General features: G+C 32.1%; 1 protein-coding gene across 1 annotated transcript in view; it reads left to right on the forward strand.

Moving 5' to 3' along the window:
* The window catches only part of LOC119644798, a 54,400-nt gene that overhangs the window by 26,814 nt on the left and 5,680 nt on the right, over positions 1-21,906 (forward strand). Inside the window, 3 exon segments of the mRNA XM_038044535.1 lie at positions 3,170-3,243; positions 16,816-17,028; positions 20,234-21,469. Coding sequence (XP_037900463.1) covers positions 3,170-3,243; positions 16,816-17,028; positions 20,234-21,469 — 1,523 coding nt within the window.

Genomic DNA, 21,906 nt, shown 5'->3' on the forward strand with positions numbered 1-21,906 from the left:
AAAAAAAAAAAAAAAAAAAAAAAAAAAAAAAAAAAAAAAAAAAAAAAAAAATACAAATTCTTATAACCACTACGGTAAAGGATGACATGGTGCACTTGTTAACTTTACTAAGCTTTACCTTTTGTAAAAGGCAAGGGAGAGGAACAGTAAGATTTATTTGTGTTTATAATTATAATGTTTACAACGTATGTTCGCATAATCTTTAAGCAAATGTACATGTTAAGGTAGAAAGAACGCATAAGCACAACATATTTTTGTAATACCTTTGCAATCAAGCGCATTACGGAAAAAGTTAAAGAATGTCTAAACATGAAAGCCAACGCTCGAAAGATCTTAGATTTTGAGGCTGAAGGAAGGAAGAAACATCTTCAATGCTTATGAGATTAGGGGAGTAGGCTTAACATCTACATATCTTATGGAATTCGGTAGTAAAGCTTTTTCTTATAAAAGATATTAAATAAATTGGAAATAGACCGAAATAAATAAAACATAGTGTAAATATTGTGGTAGGATCTTGCCTGTTATTAAATATCGCATAACATTTTGCTCAATAATCATATGACGACATGTCAAACAAGTTCCTAACTGTGAAGTGGGCGGAAAAATGGTCCGATCTAAACAATTTTTTACGTCGTTCGTCCCTCATCAAAATAGGTTCAACATAAGAAAACATAAGATGGACGGACAGACGAACCAACAAGCTTAGATCGATTTGGAAAATGGTTCTGAATTAATCGGTATAATGAAAATTGGATATATCCAAACTTCTCCTAGGTGTTGTACACATCCACATAACCTTAATATACCCTTGTACCGCACTAGTACTCGTACTAGACTAGACTCACCACATAGTCTACATTAAAAAAAAAAAAAAGAGCCTATAGTCTTGAATGCTAGTGTTCATCCTACATTTGAATCTTAAAATTTATATTTTTAGTTTAAATAAATGTTTTAATTATAACAATAATTATACGTAATCAATACATTCTTCTTAAATATATAAAGCTTGGAGAGCAAATTGAAATTTGGAAATTGATCGATCGTAAAGTGAATCAAAAATATAATTGAAGTCTTAGCGGAAATCGTTTCTTCTCCGAGAGAAGTCATTCATCGACGAAAATAGGGCCGCTGTTTATGGTTATGAGTTGTTCAGGTCTACTCATTGAAACTAATAATGAATAGTCATTGCTCCTGAGAGAGCTTTGTGATCGACCAATCAGCATCATAATCAAAACTATCGCATGCAATTTTTTATACTTGAAAAGTGTCACAATTAGAAATAACTTTGCTAAACTTTTCTTTTACACATTTATCTAAATTATCTAAATCTATTCTTTGCTTTAATTGCTGCTTCCGGTTAGTAGTCCTATTTTCAATCTATCTCCGTTCGTTCGCCCTTATAACGCCATCCTTTATGAATGTGGTTGTAGCAAAACAAATTCTCTGCCATATCGCATGCAACAGTTAATTTTATAGCCATTCCGTAGCATATCCTTAAGTATTACAGGTAAGATGGCGAACGTTGCCAGGTACCTAAGATTCGACTTAAACAAGAAAACCTTATCTTTCCTTTTTTTTTTTTTTTTTTTTTTTTTTTTTGTATATCTTCCTTAAAGTTGAGAAGAAATTTCATTCAACCTATACTCGTACTTGAAATTTATGAGGATTTTCTTAAATATACACACAAAAACGACAGCAAATGACAAACTGAGAACTTGAGCACTTTTTGAAAGTTCGACATGTGTGCATATATGAAATAATAATCTTAAAGTATGCTTACATTTCCATATATTTTAATTTAAGAGATATTTCAATTAAAAGTTTGTGAACATTTTTTTTCCTTTCTTTTTTTTTTCTTTTTTTTATCTCTAATAATTCTTATTGTATGTGTTTGTGTTCATAAAAAAAAAAAAAAAAAAAAAAAAAAAAAAACCGAAAAATATACGGAAGATTTCTCCTTACATATGCCAGAAGTATATGCATACAAACGTTTCATTTTCTTAAGAACATTAAAGAAAAACCCGAGATATCGTTACCGGTACACCACCTGTATATTTGTGAACTGTCACTTACACATACATCATCGTACGTATGCTCAAGTATTTTACACTTATATTACTTTGTGTACGGAATCTTGTGTGGGAATGTAGTTAAGAATTGATATGGCCATGAGTGGATGGGTGCGTATGTCTGTTTATTTGAATAAATTTTTATGACCCATCTTGTTGAAGATAAGTACTTTTTATTGTGACAGTGTGTTTCCCCCTACTACTTTGCCATACTTACGCAATACGAATATGAATATAAAACATGTACAGTTCTGTATGCACATATATGAAATGAATATGAAAAGTAACTTGACAGATGTACACATTTGTTGCGACAATTGTATGTACATCATACGTCATGCAAAAAGGATGACAAGAGTAAAATGAAACGGAAAGAGATGGAGATAGAATTTTATTATTATACCTGGAAAACTACCAACAACAACAACAACAACAACATCAACAACAGCAACAACAAAAATAACAATATCATCAACGTCGTCATAATGACTTGTAAAGACATTAGCCTTAACTGTATAGATAGATATACATATATAGATATACATATATATATACACACATATTTATATATATATATATATATATATTTACGTATAGTAACAAACTATTTATATTTTGATGTACCGGTGTGTTTGTGCATCGTTCACGTCCAGGTATACATATATGTATATATATATATATATATATATATATATATATATATATATATATATGTATATAGGATTTAGATTAAAGAAAAGCTTATTCGTATAATTTTATATGCATAAAAGTTACGTTGGCTTATGTTGGTATTATGAGAAAATCACATAAATATTTCAAATTTGCTTTTATATTATAACGAAAACATTTCACGAATGAGTTCTGCATTAAACGCTTTGCTATTCATAATATGAGTAAGTGTTAATTATAAGAGCTTTATAAGCAAATTTAATTATCAATGTTTGTTTTCGGTGTCTACATGTTCTCTGTACTTTATCGCATATCTGTGTAATTAATTTTTCATTTCTATTTACTATATATATACATTCATATATATATTCATAAGCTAATGTAAACTTATTATTATTCTTCGCTTTGTTTTTATTTACTTAATTCTACAGCCAATCCTACATTGTATGCTCATTATGTGTTTAATACTTTGGATCAAGATCATAGTGGCATTGTTAGTTTCGAGGTAAGTAAAATAATTTTAACAAGTACAATAATTATTTTCGGCGGATGCCGAATCTCGCATACCCACTACCCATTAAAATCTTTGCCGCCTCATACTTTCATTTATTATCATAAAAACATGAATAGGATAAAATTTATTTTTCACTTTTTGCCTGTCTAAAAAGTATTGTTAAGAAAAAATTCACTGCGGGCTTCTGTACTGCCCCAATTTGGCCCCTTTTCAATACCAACCTGCGTGCGAAAATTACCAATTTTTCTATCAAATTTACCCCACACGAACACACAGACGAGCGGGCAAGGCTTATTAATTAATACAGAAATTCGTACTGATCAAATCGCTGTGGCCTAAAAATTGAAGAGAGAAATTAAAACTCGGTAGAAAATTCTTATTACATTTCGGATAAACTGAAAGTTCAAACGAGATTTGGTCACATAAGGAGAGATATATTTTTTACCAAAGTGATCGAAAATGTCCGCATACAACACCTACTGTCACCACTAACTGAGTCCCTTTTTTTTGAAAATAGTTCATTAAAAAATTGAACAACTGTTGTCACATGACCGTCACCTCTCTCTCTCTCTCTCTCTCTCTTCTCATAGCTTTGGTTAGTGTTGTTCTTATCTATATAATTTTCGCATCTCTCAACGGGTCCGTTATATGTATGCTGATACTTTAGCCAAACTTAACCAAATCAACTACGTGTTTGTACCTCGTATCCTATTGTAACTAAGCACTTTTATGAAGACACCAGTTTTAGTTGTAAAATAGAATGAAGATTCGTTACGATACGATACGATATTTTCAATTATTCGTTTCATTTGTGTAACGACTTCTTAGCATTTCCGAGGTAATTGTACAAAGGAAACACACAATGCTTATGCTATACGTCGACCTATATATGATTCGTGTTTTGATAACTATCTGGTGCTTTACTTGAATTTCTCGCCTAAGGAAAGTGATAATAACAAATTTTACACACTGCTTCGTTAGTAGACAAAGAGATTGAGGTAGACACACAACCAAACTAATTGCATGATTCACAAACTGTTAACTATGTTCTTAGGAATCATTTCTGATGGAGATAAAAATGTATTGTTTTACAGAATGGAAAAGTGAACTTATAACGAGATCGAATTGAGCTTTAAAGCACATACCTCGCAGCATCGACGATAAAACACTTTTCATGAAACGAACGCGAAAAGATAAGCTAGTTGTCCGGCTTGAGAGAATCTTCTGATATTTCGTGCACGTTGTTCCAGCCATTTCTGTCCTTCTTTTTATATCTATGTCGCCGGACCAGTCTTCGTGCAATAGGGAAGTTCTGGAAAACTTGGAAATCCTTCCTGCGCTATGGTTATTTGTTGATAGCGTGGCATTTGCATATGAGATTTTCGATCGTATTACGATAATAAAATTGATTTTACTGATATTTAGCTTCAGCCCAAAGTTGTTGCTGGGAACATTTCCAGCTTAAACCGCCCGTGTGCAATTCCTGCATATTATCTGTTGGAGTAGTTATATCGTCTGCATATCGGGTGTTATTGAAAACTTGTCCATAGGCCTTAAGGCTAGCTTCGATTGTTCGAATAGCTTCTTAAAAAATCACCTCAGAGTAGACTTGACAAACAAGAAGAGACAAACTGCAGCGAATTGGCGAACCCGCCCTGTGGGGGAAAATTCTCCACCATGGATGGTTTCTCTGTTTATCTCCAATACAACTTTTTAATATCCGCCGTCTAAAACGTCTGCTAGAAGCTTAGATATAAGGGGAAGCTCGATAAGGTAAAAAAAATTTATTGAAATCTGATTCGCATTAGGGCTAATAAGGCATTGCTAGAAAGAATCTCAGAGCTGGTCGAATATAAAATAACGTTAAGAAGGACACGACAAACAACATTGTTGTACCTCGCATTATGATTCATAATAATAAGTTCCGGGAATTGAAAACAGATTGAGTACCTCTGCGTAGGGACTCAAATCCTCTCTTGCCTGAATTAGTTGGGAAAATATGATATTATTTTTATTTCATCTCTATCATGGGATTATTAGAACTAGATAGACAGGAGCGGTGCATATGTTATAGATGTCATACATAAGAGCAAGCTATACAAGTTTGTGATTAGATTCTTAAGTAAGATTTCAGCAGTGCAAACATTTCGCATCAGATAACTGAAGAGAGATTTTAAAAGCTTAACGATTCTCGTTAAATGATTAATTTATTAAAGCAAAGACAGAGCATAGGCATTATCTTTCTCTTTCTACATTCTATAAAAATAAGTTTATAGTATTTAGTGATATGTTGAATATTGAATTTTAGCTTTATTAATATTAACATAATATCACGTACACTGTCTAATCTAAAAAAAATGATTCCATAAGTAAGATAATAAAAAACCATTGCTTAAAGTATTAAGAGACAATTTCCTTTCATTAGTTGATCAATGAATGATTTTTTGCTTTTTTTTTTTATTACAACTCACTGGCACTGGGACAGCAAGCTGAGCAAGGTCTAGCTATCCATTCAATAGATTTCCTTAACAACGTGACTTGTGTAACTTGTATGATGAAATTCTCGTTTTTCTTTTTTGTGTTTACAATTCTTCAAAACTCAATGTCGATATCCGTTCGCTGTTTTAGACCGACAACGTAAAAAAATGGGAAAACTCTCAAAGAAAAAAAACTTGTTCGTTGTATGCATTCACAATGACAACCTCTTGCCATATAAAAGTGAACGCAGTTAGCAATGCTGCATATTTCATACGCTTGAGTTTTCATTGCAAAACTTTATTTTGTATCTATATTTACTTGAAAAAAATTATGAAAAAATGGTATAAATTTTTTTTTCCTTTTTAGTTTTCGTTGTTGAATTCATAACTTCAGTAGCTTCTTTTCCCTCTCCCATTGCTTCGTTTCATCCTTCTTCACTTGTCTCTACGCTTCATTTTTTTTGAACGAAGATAATATTTGATGATTTCTTTGGTAACCAACGTTACCGATAGTAGATAAACAATAATAATAAAAGCATTGACATGCTTTTAATATAATTGTATTCTACTCGTTCTAAATTTGGATAACGATAAGACAAAAAAAAAAATCATCGCATTGGTTTCTATATATGTAATCAACTTTCAATTTCTACATATATCGTTGAAGACATTACTCGCTTATCAACGACACAATTTCCGGCAACAAATTTTAGTTTTATTCATGTTGAAGCTTTTGCGTAAAGTTTACACAGCATCCTTCATATACGTCAAATTCAATGGTTTTTTTTATCTACCACTACAAGAATGAGAGTACGCTGTCATATAAATGACTTTTAGGCGACTGGCGTAAAGTACATGAGATGCAGAAAATTGTATATGAATTTAGGTAAATCCATGTGCTCGCCTGTTTATTTTCGACTTTCTCAGAATTGCAAAATCCCAGAGATAAATGCTTAAGCTTGGCATATATGATGGATATAATATTATTATTTATTACGTTAATTAAATTCATATAAATGCAGAGACTGCTTATTAACCTAAAACCAAAAAATATATAAATAAATAAATGTATTCCACACCACTTGCGGTACAAGGGTGTATTACGTTTGTGAGAATATATGTAATGCCCAGAAGGAGTTGAGATAGACCCATCTTTTATTATACCGTACAATTAAGAATCATTTTTTTGAGCTTATCTGTCCGTCGGCTCGTCTTATTTCCTTTTATTCAACCTATAGACGACAATTTGCGAAATATTTTCATAAAATTTAATATATCGGCATGGTTCGCTGCAAAGACGAACGCTATTGAAAATGATTCGGATTGGATTACTTTTTCGCCCACTTTCCGCATTTTAAAAAAACCGCTACATGAATACCTATAGAGTGATGAATGGTATTTAATTGTAGGTTGTACCTCACTACACTATGCTTTCACTTGTTTTACGATTTAGGTTTACTTTGAATTTACTCTAAAGCTATAAGCGTATATACATACCGTACATATACGTAATTGAATCAACCTATCAAAAAGTTATACTAACTCTGAAGCTAATCTTACGCACCGGCCAAAGCGATCAAATTTCTGCCAATTGTAAGCGTGCGAGCCAATCAATTCAAATTATTTTCACGCAAAGCTTTTCAATGACTGTAAGACATTAACTATATGATAAAATAAATTTTCACCTTTTTCTTCAATTCATGGATGGCACGTATAACGTTTACGGAGAGCACATGGTTATCTTTTCATTTTTAAAGCTTTTGCTTTTTTTAAGAAATGGATACGAGATATAATGTTGATTACTCAACCGATTCTTCTTCTTTTTTTTTTTTTTTAAAGACCATAAACAGAGTAACGCATTTAATATGCTTCACTCGTTTGCATATATTATAGTAGTAGTTGTAATATACGCTTTTATTTTGCACTTTCGTATATTTCAAATTTATATATTAAAACACATCATGTTGATGGAAGAAGATTAAATCTGTATTAGTTTATTTCCTTCAAGAGAATAAAAAAGACGCATATTATAATTCCATTGCATATATATTCGTAACACACGTAGAGGTAACTAAATATTTTTAAAGCTTATATACCATTGCAGAGAAAAAGTAATGAGATTGTATTTTTCTTCTTTTTTTTTTTTTTTTTTTTTTATTTCCCTTCTAAAAGTAGTTCTTGTTGGAATCGATTAAAGTATGTTTGTCTGAATACAGCGATTAGCGTTTGAGGGAAAGTTTGATTAGTAAAACCAATTTGGCTTGGGTTATTACTTTCGTAGTCACATCAAATGAAGTAAAAACCGATTTAGTTAATTCGGTTTAACGATTCTTTAACACTTTAACTAGCAAAATACCCAAATGAATCGAAATAATTAGATTTACTTCAATGTACAATAATTTGCGTAAATACTTGAGCTTGTTCTTGAAGATTTTTTTGTTAAAAATTTCCACCTTACCTTTGAAATTTTCGTTAAATCGATCTAACTGTTTGCTTGCAATTAGCATCGAACACACATGCCTAGATATACACGAATATGCATATTAAGAGTGTAAATTGGTTAGGGCCGCTTTTTGTGTTGAAATCTGCACATATCTTGGAACAAAATGAATGAACAGATTAATCATAAGACTGTCGTTGACTGCTTCGTCAATTTTCAATATTGGAAAAATCATCTCGCCAAGATGACGCATATTTGGTTATTGTCATAAGAATCAGAATACCGTGCGGGCGGAATAAGTCATCTATTGAAGAATTTTCCCATACGTGGCACAATTTCCTTACACTAAAAACTTCCGATATGACAGCTTTAGGTATATAATCATTTTTTGCCGCAGTTGCATAGTATCTACTTGGTAGTCCCCCTTAGTGCTTTTAGTGTTTATTGTTAGAACAAGTCATAATATCCCACACCCTACACTCTAGTGTCATGATTTATACAATCGTGGACAGCTTAAGGTGATTACTTTCATCGCAGTCCTTATTATTCAACACTACACAGTACTACTTGCGCTCTCTTTTAGAAAACGGAACCAAACAATTTGTACTTCCAATATACTAACAAAAATGCATGCAGCATACATCGCTGCTAAAGACAATGTTTTGAATAATATACCGTATCTTCGAACAGGACATCGTAAGTTAACGAAGTTTCTTTCATTGCATTAATGTTGCAATAAAATAAACTTTTCTATTTTTATCCATTACCCGTGTGAGCGAGCCTGTGCTGTATTCAACTATATTTAACTCAAATAAAACAAAAAGAACATACGAAATATGAAAATGTGCTGTAATTATCATAGCCTATTGAATACTTTTTTCCCTTTCAGCGCAAAACTAATGCTGGGTATTTAAAAAAAAGAAAAAAAAAAAAAAAAAAAACAAAAGAAAAGGAAATAAATAAATAAATAAATAGAGATAAAGCTCTCAGTCCAAGCTAAATAAAGTTCCTCTCTTATTTTATCGCCCATTGTTCATTCATTAGATGCGAGTACTTCGCTTGGGATTTGTTTTTATTTCAAATATATTTGTAAAAGTTTTCTGAAATCTCCCTTTTTTCAAAACTTTTTTAATAAAAAAACTCTTCTAATACTTTTCTGAAAATCAACACTGTTCTACAAAATACTTACAACAAAAATTTCTTCTTTTATAATGTAAGATATAATATATCTCTCTCTCTCTCTTTACCGGTCCGTTTGCCCCCTTGCCACCTTGCACATCCCTCCGCCGACCCAACCACATAACCAACCAATTATTATTGTTTTACTTTAATAATATAACTGCCACGCATTTCCATTCAAAATGCTTAAGTCATTTTCATAAATGCTAAGTGTTGTGTAAAGTAGGAAATTGAAACTGCGAGAAGCTGCTTGAACAAAAAAAAAAAACAACAACAACAAAAACAACAAAAAAAAAAAATTTAATTGGATTTGTGTGTGAGAGTTAAGTTTTAAATTTAAAGAAAAAGAAAAAAGGGAAAGCAAGAAAAAAAAAAAAGACAAAAAACAAAAAAAAGAAACGAAGAAAGAAAACAAACAATAATGCACAACGTGCTAGAAATACCTTGTTTGCCATGCAAGGTGTAAGTTAGAGAGATTTAACAAAAAAAAAAAAAAAAAAAGGGACTTAAAGGGAACAAACAAAAAGGAAAAACTAACATGAAAAGTAGATTTATATAAACATGGATATAAATTTCTAAAGGATTTGCATCAAAATGGAAAAATTCAACACCATTTTCTGTAATAAACTAACAAACTTTACATTTGCATGTATTTATCTTAGGGGGGGCGAAAAAAATAAGACACTTGACAATAACAGCGACAGCTTTGTAATTAAATTGTAAAGGTAATGAGCTCGTTTTTCAAGTAACATTTCTCCCATGTTCTTATTATACACTTCTACTGGTTTTCATTTTTTTCTTGCTTTTTTTTTTTGATCTTTCGCTTTATATCTTCTTTACTTCATGGTTTCAAATCACCTTATCATCGGTGCAAATAAACATCACTTTGAGAAATACATTCAAGTATAGATAGTTGTTGTTTAATCTTGAAAATTCAAAAATCATTCATTTGCCCCAGTAATTATAATATAATCCAATAAGAGTAAGCAAGAAGGAGCCGCTACACCACAAGTAAAAAAAAAATCGATCTAATCTAATGTCCTTGGAATAGCTTATAAAAATTTGTCTGCAAAAATTTTCTTAATTCAAAAAATTGTTTTCTCATTCGAGCCAAATAGATAGATGGTCACGTTGATTACGTAATTTTCTGTTTCTAATTTTAAAGCAAATATTTTTCGTATTAATAATGATCGGCATCAAGATTTCGACTTAAGCCAAATGGAAATTTTTTTCTTTCGTACATTTTTCACTCATACACTTACGCCATTTTTATGAGGCCACTAACATTAACGAGACTTAAATAAATTGCTGACACTCTAGTTTATGGACTGTAAGATTGGATGGACTGTAACACAATAGTCGCCTGACTAATACAATACAAATCGCTCTAAAGCGTGAGACGAAAATAAGCAAAAAATTAAATTCAAATTAAAAATCGAACAATTGAAATACATATAATTTCATGTACTATATATTATAAAATTTGAATATTTTAAAATGAAAATCTCAAACATTCCCTGTTGAACGGAGCCCACAACATATCTACCATCTACCAGCTTGAATACGTTCATAATAGTTAATATTGCGAATCGACGATTTCTAATCCCTCGTGAGATATATTTTAGAAAAAAAATAAAATAAAATGAATAAAAAAAACGACTACAAGAACTACTTGCAACTAAAAGATACTAGAATATGCAACCCAATCGTTTTACTTTTCCTCACTGTAAAATCGTTCCCGATCTCTTTCTCTTTACCCCCTTTTTTCAGACTATCACTTTGTTACTGGTATTGGCGACGTCCGACGAGTGGTTGATCATATTGAGGAACGAAAAAATACATTTACAGTAGAATTTTTGAGAAAAATGACTTTTGAAAATTTTAAATTATTCATGACACCCTAGGTAAGAACATTATAATCGGGCAATTCCAACCATTAGATAACTACACTAGGGTATACTGTATCCCATTTCGCCTAGTGCTATCATTAATCCGATTTGATAATAAGACACCAAAAATTACACATGATTTTCATACAAAGCCGTACCTTTCATGAAAGGATACCCAAAACCTTATATGACACTATCCAAATTTTGTAAACTCAATTTATTTCCTAAAAATGTTATTCTTTTTCAGTTTCCGTTAGAATAAAGTGGAAATTAGACTTTTCTCCCTATACGAGCTTGCTTTACATGATAATCCCTGTTAGGGGTTTATCTTAGGATCAGAAAGCTAGACCTATGTGATCCAAATTCCCAAATTCTTCGTTAGTTTTTTTGCTAAATTCCTACTATGGACCAGGCCTCGTCATAAAATATTGTTGTGAGCTCTAAGAAGTATACCTACGTGGTTCAAATTTGGCCCACTTAATTTCTACGTCAAGTTGCAGTCATTAACAAATTTTGATCAGAAAACATTTACAATTAGGCCCTTTTGGCATATAAGAGTTATCATTTTCCGAGAATCTTTATATTGATTGGCATTCAAAAAATTGACTTACATGGCCCCAATTTACCAAGGTTGATTCTTTTATCAATTTACTATTAAAAACTCTTTTGTACTAGGGAATATTGGATATTATACCTTTTTTTATCGTATAAAAATTCTTCAAAAAATTATCCCAGCTGAACTAAAATTTTCAGATCAGTTTAGAACATTGAAGTGCTATTATTCAGAGAGTTTTTTCGAATCATATTGAATATGGCAATTTTTTTCGATATAATGACTTTTTAAAATAAGGCATTATGTGGGGAATGGTTGAAAAAGTGGACCGATCCGAAGCATTTTTGATAGCGTTCGTCTTTGGGTCAAGAAAAGCGCGTCGGTGCACAAAAATTTTATGAAAATTTCTCAAAAATTACTATCTGTAGGTTGAATACAAAAATAGATGGATACATATCAGGCGGACATACGGGCAGATAAACTCAGATTGAGAAAATAATTCTGAATCGATCGGTATAATGAAAAGTGAGTGTGTGTATCTTATGCCCTTCTGAATATTACCTATGTCCGCATTAACTTAATATGCACTTAACTTAATATACACCTCGTATAGGATAGCATAGTTCAACAAGAATCACTCAATACTCGACAAACGTGTAAATATAAACTTGCTTTGTCTTTTGGCAATCAAGAGCCACCTTGTTTAAACAATTTCAATTGTCAATATAGATAAGCTGCGGCCGAACCCGATTATGCCAGCGTACGTCGATGGCGCGCATAATTGTTAAAAGACAATCAAACGTGATATTCAGTAAGAATTATGAAAACGTACCGCGTAATAGTGACGATTCATTTTTCATTGTAACAAGGCAAAGTGAAAATTGGCCGGAAAATTGAATTAAAGTTCCAACCTTCATATAATTCCAGTTTGATAAGCAAGAAGACAATCTAAAAACTCTTCACATACGCCTATCACTAATAGAAAGTATTGCGATTTTCGCTTGCGATTGCATGGCTCAAACGATTTTATTATTGCGAATATGTTGTTATGCAAAATTTAATAGTAGCCTCCCTTTTTGAAAATTACATTAAAGTATTGTCTTTTCGAAATTCGACTTAATCTTTCGGTAGAGACGACTTTTAGCAGCGATCGAATTCCGGCAAGAAATTATTACTCGTAGCAGTGGCGAGGTAAATTCAAGTGTCAAGTTAAAATATTAACCAATCAATCATTGCATCCAATGCAACAATCATTCAAAGTCGATTAAACTCGTCGATCAACGCGTTTCTTCTTTTTTTTTACTCCTACATCTGACGACTATAGTTGTTACGTTCAAATATTTTTCCTCTCTCTACAATCGCTTATCATTCCACCTATATTTTGCATATGTGCGCTAATGATTACATCAAATTTGGCTCAAGGCAAAGCTAACTTTTATATTGTTATACTTTCGTTAATAGCACGCTGGAGCGCACAGATGAGAAGGAAAAAAGACTATAAATTTTTAATATATTATCATACTTTTTTTTTTTGTTTTTTTTTTTTTTTTTTTTTTTTTCAAAACAATATACTATAAAATGTGCGTACTTAAGTGTCAAATGCATATATATACATATATATATATATTAAATGACTCTTACTCATATGTAACAGTTTGCTCACTTGCTTGTTTTTCCTACGACGTATTCTATGCCCCGAACTTTTGAAATTAATTTAGAGAAAATTACAATCATTTTCCATTAACGTTTAATCAATGTGATTTTTCTCAGAAGCGTATATATATATATATAGTCATTTCTACATTTGTTTATAAGAATTCAGTCAACTGTGCTCTTTTTGCCGTTACGCATTAATTCACTGTAAATAATTTTCATTATATCACAAACTTTCGTAATTACTTTGGCATTGTTTGCCGTTGAACAGTAGTAGAAGCACTTGTGTACTAAGCGAAACAATTATGTGTTAGAATTTATGACTATTTGTTGCAAAATTTATTCACAGCAATTTATCCATTTTGTTAATAATATCCAAGTATGTCTGTATAAATTTTGATAATGATTCAACGCTTGAATATAATTATTATTAATTTATTGGATTTTGATTTTTAAATGATTTATTAATTGCATAACATTCGACCACGGTATTTACAATCAAATTAAAATCAAAAATTTTTTTCTCATAGATTAGTAATCAGATGTTTTCAACTAAATTCTAAAAAATTTAATTCATTTCATAATTGTACAGAGGCGACAAAATATCCCACTGACAATTTCGAATTCAACTCATTTTAATTTCACTATACTGGGCACTAACGTTCACTTCATTGTTACTTTTGAGCTTATGTCTTATCTTTCATTTGCTAAACGAACAGGATTTAGAAACCTTCGTGGCTTGGAGTGTAGCTAATACCATATCATTGAATCTGAATAAATGTGAAAAGCTTCCCGGATTGGTGATAATATGTTTAAGCAAATCATTAAAAAATTTTCCATATTTCACTGACTTGCCCGTTACTTTCGATCTCGAATTGCCCTTTAATTTACATATACGTTCAGATGCATTCCGAGCTTAGCAAGATGTGGACTTGTGAATTAGACGACTACCGCATAACTCAAAATCTATTCATTGCATTGAGGCGGCCTAATTGATTTTGAAATCTTAATTTTCTCCGGCTGGGCATAATAATTAAATACTTTTTAGCCCATAAAAATAGAAGACCCACAATGTCCTTATGGGTAGACATGAATTATCGCGTTAAGACTATCACAAGGTTAAAACGAAAAAACATATGCAATTTGCGCCAATGGGGAAATTTTTCTTATTTAATCTTTTATGGGCCGTCAGGTCCCAATAAAAAGGTCGCCTTCTAAGGCAACTACATACGGAGCAAATGTGAAACGTGTTCGTCATGAAACTAAAACTCTTTTATTAAGCCCTCCAGTCGCTAAGTTGCCGTTACGCTATGTTGCCGTTACGATCACGTAGAGGTTAATATCTTCAACACGATCGTATAGTGATCGAAGAGTTGTTCAAATGCAGACCTTTTATAGCAAGGCGTTATATGGAGAGTGGTCTATATTTCGGCCACTGCCAATAGCGTTTAATAACGGTTGAATACAAAAAATAAATAGAAAGATCTCATACGGACAGACAGACAGACTTATTGTTTCTGAAGCACAAATGGTGTAGACTCTGAAGACATATAGGCGAGCACTTGTCAATAGTTTGGTCTCCAAATTATGTATCTAATATTGATTTAATTGTGTCCGTCGTACGAGGACTATGACAAAGTCCCAGTTAAATTGCATTCTGCTTCCATTTCAATCGAAGTCTTCGTAAATGAAGACTTGACTGCAAGGATAGTAACTCCTTTAACAGTTTTACTTAGAGAAATTAACTTTAATATCCTACAACGTGTGTGTGTGTGGAGGCACCATATCCCAATTAATCTACCGTTGTGAGACTTTAACCGCAAATTATTTAATTGGTTTTATCTTGTTTGCAAAAGCACTAAAGACTTCTTTTCTCTCTTCTCTTTCCCCTTTTTTGTTCGAAATGTTATTAATCCACTTATCATAACATGAATGAAATTACTTTTACTATATAAAGTAATGACATAAACATATATTGAAAACGTACGAATGTACAATATAAACAACTCTACATTTTTTTGTACGCTCTAAAAGTCTGCTTCTTATTTAATCAAATAAATGAAATGAAATGAATAGAAATATGATAAAAAGCGACAAAAAAAAAAAAAAAAAAAAAATCATGCCGACTTATGATCTTCATAATGTTCGTGTGCCAACAAGCAAAGCCAAGAGGTATATTCCGGTTATACACTTTCGTAATTGGAAACAAGTCGTAATTCGGAATTTATTGCGGAAGCTTTATAAAATTAGTATAACATAAATGTAAGTGATCATTATAATGATCATTGAGAAGTGCCACGAATCAAAAATAAAGGTCTTTGAACTGTGGAAATTCTGGAATGAAAAGAAGATTGAAGCAAATGTTATTGCTATAAGCGAAATTATTGATAGTGATGTAAGTTTATCGATTAAGCACTACTTTCAAGAAACAAAAAGGGTGGGAACTGCAGCAGTATTCTGAAAAAAAAGAAAAAAAAAGAAAGAAAATGAAATTTGTAAAAAAAAATAATTGTTTCTAAGAGGCCAACGGCCGGGTATTGTCTATCATATGCATATTTATGATTGTTTTTAAGTAAATTATACTGTGGCCAATATATAGCGATTGCTAACAACATGCGGACATATGAAGCGCTCCAAGAAATGATGGATGGATATGATATACAAAGAGATTTTCAGACTTGCTACGAAAACCAATTATTTATTTATTTATTTTTTGTTTCATTGCAAAAAGGAAAAATCAAAAATAATGCATGCAATCGTTTGCACGCTTAAAGAAATTTAATTGATCATTTTTCATGCATAAAAAAAAGTAATCAAGATTCCTTTAAAGTTAGTTATATTAAAATAAATTACTCGGAAATTTGAAAAGAAGCCTTAAACTATAAAATATTTTTCATTTGAATTTTTGTTTTTTAACATGTTTTTTATTTATTTATTTATTTTTTTTCTTTTACTATTTTAAATGAAATAATAAAACTTCTCTAAAATATCAATTATATATAAGAGACGTAATAAAGTAGAAGAACAAAAAATTTTTGTGAGAAAGAAATAGAATTTATTCCTGACTTAAGATTCAAGTGCTTTTTTACGCTCTCGAGAAAATGGGAAATTTCCTTTGTTTCTTAAGAAAATATTTGTCTTTCTTACTGAGTTTATTACTGTATTTTCTTCTTATTTTTACTCTTTTTTTTTCCTACTTTTTTTTTTTTTCTCTCTGGTTTGCGCTTCTTCATCCATGCATATGCGTACATACATATATTTTTCTTTATATATATATATATATATATATATATATATATATGTGTGTGTGTTTATATCAAGGTAGTTATTTATTTTTCATCTGTTTTTTTTTTTTTTTTTTTTATTCTTTAGGATTTTGTTCAAGGGCTTTCGATATTGTCGCGTGGCTCTATTGAAGAAAAATTACGTTGGACATTTTCACTCTACGACATCAACGGCGATGGTTACATAACGAGGGAGGAAATGACTGATATTGTGACTGCCATTTACGAACTGATGGGTCGTTTGCCAGATGAATTACCCGAGGAGGAGAAAATCAAGGGAAAAGTTGAACATTTATTTGAGGTAAGAAAAACATAAAAGAAGAAAAAACTAAACATATATCAGGAAACGTTAATTATTACCTCTGTCCTGCACTAAAGAATCTAAATATGTTTTACGTGAATACTCTAAGTGTATTAATGAAAAGGAAGTAATAATTAGTAAAACTAAAGGTCAAACAATTAGGTTACTACGTTTTCTATGAAAGCTAAGAGCAAAAACAGAATAAAAATTGTGTTCAATGAAACTCCAAAATATACAGATATTAGGCAAGTGACTTAAAGTCAAAGTCAAAGTGTAAGTAATAAATTTTGTTACGCCTTCGCAAATATAATTGCGTTACTGATATGAAACAAACTGAACTTTCATCATTTTATGAATGAATTTTTCATTTCGCGTTATTGATACCATGAAGTATTCAAATATATGCACTAGAATTAACACAGCCAAATTGTCAAGCAAGTTAGTTCATCATTTTTAAGCCGACTAAGAGAAAATATCAAAAACATTATCTATCTCAAGTGTAACAACTTAAAGCGAATTCCACAAATCAAAAAAGATTTCCCTAAAAAACAGTATACTATAAGACACTACTTGAGTAGATTAAAGTTGATTGTTGCAGTATTCTTCACTTACTTCAATTACTTTCACAACAAACGTACTGGGAACATGTCTGACCATCTTGGATAAGGAGTGAATTTGAAAAGATAAAAGAACTTCCCCTTCTTTCTTATAAAGCAATATTTCTTGAGCCTGGCGTATTAAAGCGGATCATTAGCAGCTGCCTTAGCTAATTAGAAAATTTGTTGTTTAAAGCACTTCGGAAAGAAAACACCCATGAAAATTTTGAAACTGGCACGTGAAATATTTATACCGACTTCAAAAAGAGAGAAAATTGGAAAACATTCTTGTCTCCATTGTATGGATATGATCTCTTTGACTACTACGCTTAAAACTTCAGCTTTATATATTTAATTTTAAATTGTGATTCAAAGAAACATTTTCCCGAACAAAAGAAAAAAATTCGCTTTTCTAGCCAATAAAACAAAGCATTGCCTTTCAGATATATTAAAGACAAGCCAAAGTATCGTTACACTGACTGTAAGAGTATAAATATCAAGGAGAACGACTTAAACTTGCTCCTGCTTTTATTACAGCAATCGATTTCGAATCATTTTTTTTTTTTTTTTTTTTTTTGTATATTCGTCTGCCTTCCTGCTCAATCTCTGCAGTGCAGTGCAATACTTGAATTCATTTAACGAACTTTGATACACTGACGACTTTTGCTTAACGACAGAACCTAAAAACGGATTATGTCGGACCATTTGCAGGATTGTTCTCCATATTACGCTTTATTTCGAAAATATTATGTAAAAAAAATTTACTATTCTCAAAATTTCGCAACAAAAAAACGCCAAAAGAGAGTGCCTGTCATCTGTGTCATCACTACCTTCTAAGCAGTACCGTTCCATACGTACAGCAGACGTCTCCAAGTCACATCTAAAAGAGGAAAATGAAAAAAACATTAATAACTAAATACTTAAAACAAGTAAGAGTATTAAGGTCGACTATTAAATACCCTACACCATTTCGCCCAACACAGTTATTCATAAGATGATATAGAAGAAAATAAGTGTCAAGTGTGGCAAAGTAAATTATATGTGCAAATGGTCGAAAAACTGATCCGATCCAAATGATTTTGAATAGCGTTTGTCTTTCGACCAAAACATGTCATTGTACCGAATTTCATCGAAATATCTCAAAAATTTCGATCTGTACGTTGGACGCAAGCAAACAAAACATATAGACGGACAGATAAGCTTAATTCAACATGTGATTCTAGATCGATCGGTATAATAAAATTTGGATTTATCTGAAGTCTTTTTGGGTGCTGCATACATGCGCACAAACTTAATATATCCTTATACGACAAGTGTCATAGAGTGGCGTAAAGCGGAGTTAAAGTTTTTTATCTGCTGGTTATGCGAAACGGTAAATTTTGTTAAAAACTTAGCGAAACTGTTGGAGAAATATTCTGAAAGAAAACAAATAATATATTTCAGCAATTTTTACTTGTTTAATTTCGTTAAAGAATGATGAACAATTGCCATATAACGCTATTCATACTGAATGGTAGCTGCAACTGTCGCTTTTAGGTGGGGTCGCGTTCGAAAATTTATGTCTCTTTTAGTTTGAATGAGAGACAAGAGTCAGAGCAGAACATTGCTAAATGCCATATTCAGCGAAATAGCTGTAAATTGGTTTTCTTTTCAAAACAATTTTCGAGTGACTTTTTCAAGTATTGCGCTCTTTTCTTATGAATAAATGATTCGCGATAACGCCATTTCACGAGGGAAGGGAGACAAATTGATGTAATAGTTATATTACATCTGGTAGATATTGTGGCATCTGAATGACTTATCCTATTTAAATTACGAAGAAATAGCCTTACGCCGGAACGCCGTGTCGTTTCATTCAAAATTCAATTAACGTACATTCCTTCTTGTGGCAGCTGTCTAAGCACAAGGCTTGTATTTACAACCGAATATACAATATCGTTATATTCATACATTGATTTGCCTTCCTGGAGTCTGTTATATCAACGATCAAGTTTTTTGTAGTCACAATGATCGCATTATATCTCTTTATTGGCAAAATTGTACGTAACTTGAGAGGAAGCACATGAACTAAACCCAACTTCCGCAATTTAATATTAAATATTTCACGTTGTTCGGCTTTGTTGTTCTTTTGTTTTTACATAACTAAAACATGTGCACATACACATGTATGTGTACATTGCAAATATAGTGTTCAGGTGCTGATACAAAATTAGAAGAACATATGTATGCACATAAATATTGTAGGTAGTTGGTTGCTTGACTTTTAAACTAAGGCTGCATCGACAATAAATGAATGATAATGTGAAAATATTGCACAACTCCAACTGGTCTCTTCTCGTGAATTACTTAATATTCTACGGATACATAGTTGCAAAGCCTTATCACCGAACATATATGAAATTATTGTTAACTGAATGAAAAAGAATTTGTTGATATTGTGTTGATTTTCCCTAAATTTTACTTCTTAGTAAAATTCGAGTCACGTAACTTAGTAATTTAAAGAAAATACTTATTTTGTAGAGTTGAAAATCAAATGCATTTACTATGGATTGTTCGTTCTATTCTTTCCTTTTTTTCTCTTTTGTTTTTTGTTTCTTTTGTGTTTGTAGAAAATGGACATTAATCGAGATGGCGTTGTAACATTGGATGAATTCCTGCAAGCCTGTCACAATGATGAAGCCATTTCAAGATCTATGTCAGTGTTTGATACTGCATTCTGACCATATCCAGGCGAAAGAGATAAGAAAACAGTTAAATTGTCTAAAAAAAAATACCGGCATCTTGTAGCCGATAAAGAGAACGATAGTAAAGCACCGAAAAAATATTCCAAGCAACAACAGCAACAACGAGATTATAACTACACCAACACACAATTTGAGAAATGTAAGTCTAAAGTAGAAAACAACAATACTAGTTATAGAACAACCAAAACCATTTCCATCCCCACCACTACCACCACAATTAGAACAATTCGGCAAATGGAAAGGCAAACGGAAGGCATTAATGCTGTAACTGATGATACCGAAGAGATTACTTCAATAACTAGCACTACCACGAACACCACCACCACTACTACTAGTACATCAAACAATGAGGAAACAGATTTCGATATTACGAAAAACAATTCAATGTGTCGTCATTGTTTGAGACCACAAATGGAATTGCAATTACGTTATATGAGGCCTAGGCAACGTAGCAAAATACGGAATCAGTTAGCCAAGCGCGACAGAAGCAAACAACGGTCAAAGTATTATGGCGGAGGCGGTGGTACTTTAAGCATACAAATGGCACGTAAGAAACGTCCCAAAAGTCAGGGAAAGCATAAAACCTCGAAAAGTAAACATGCAAACAATACTAAACAAGACCAACAGCGACAACAACAAAAACTGCCAAATAAAAATACAATACAAAATTTGAATGCAGCCAACGAACAGGCCATACGATTCCGTTGTCCTCAGGTTGGGCCGCAAGTGGGTCGCGATAGACAAATACCAACTCTAACGCATTTTCATCATCCTCAGCATTTACAACAACAACCCGGTGCATATCAGCTACAATATACGCAAACCTATAGTCAACTGGAAAGTAATTATTATACGCAACAGCAGTCAAGTAGAAGATCACCGCATTCATTTGCTCAACAACAGCAACAATTACAACTACAAGATGAGCAACCGATAAGCCCTACACAAACGCAACAAACAACTCTTACTATGGAAAGTGAACAAAAACATCAGCAACACCACCAACCGTCATGTCATCATTCCCATTTTTATCACCATCACCATCATCATCATCATCATCATCAAAAACAACAGAAATCAAATCAAAGTCAAATATGTGCGGCACCAACGACACCAACACCAACACCAACACCAACAGCAACAGCAACAACAACCACATCAATAAAAGAATGTACTGCCAACACAATATGTCTACCATCAAATAGTAACTGCTACACATTGCAGCAGTGTGCATCTATAAATCAAGGCAGTACAACTCATGATGCATGTAATAGTTGTAATTTAATTCACCATTACCGCCACCACCACCACCACCACCACCATCACCAACAACAGCAACAGCAACAGCAACAACTTCAATTACAACAGCAGCAACAACATTATTACCATCATTCTCCGCACCATAATTTGCCACAACTGCCATTAACACAGTCAGAAACCGCATCAACAACTATCGCTACATTAAGCTCACAAGGGGTCGCGCAACTACAACAGCAGCATTTAAATGAGCAGCAGCAACAACAACAACAACAACAACA

Source organism: Glossina fuscipes, unplaced genomic scaffold (assembly GCF_014805625.2).
Source record: "Glossina fuscipes isolate IAEA_lab_2018 unplaced genomic scaffold, Yale_Gfus_2 0, whole genome shotgun sequence".
Classification (NCBI taxonomy): Eukaryota; Metazoa; Arthropoda; class Insecta; order Diptera; family Glossinidae; genus Glossina; species Glossina fuscipes.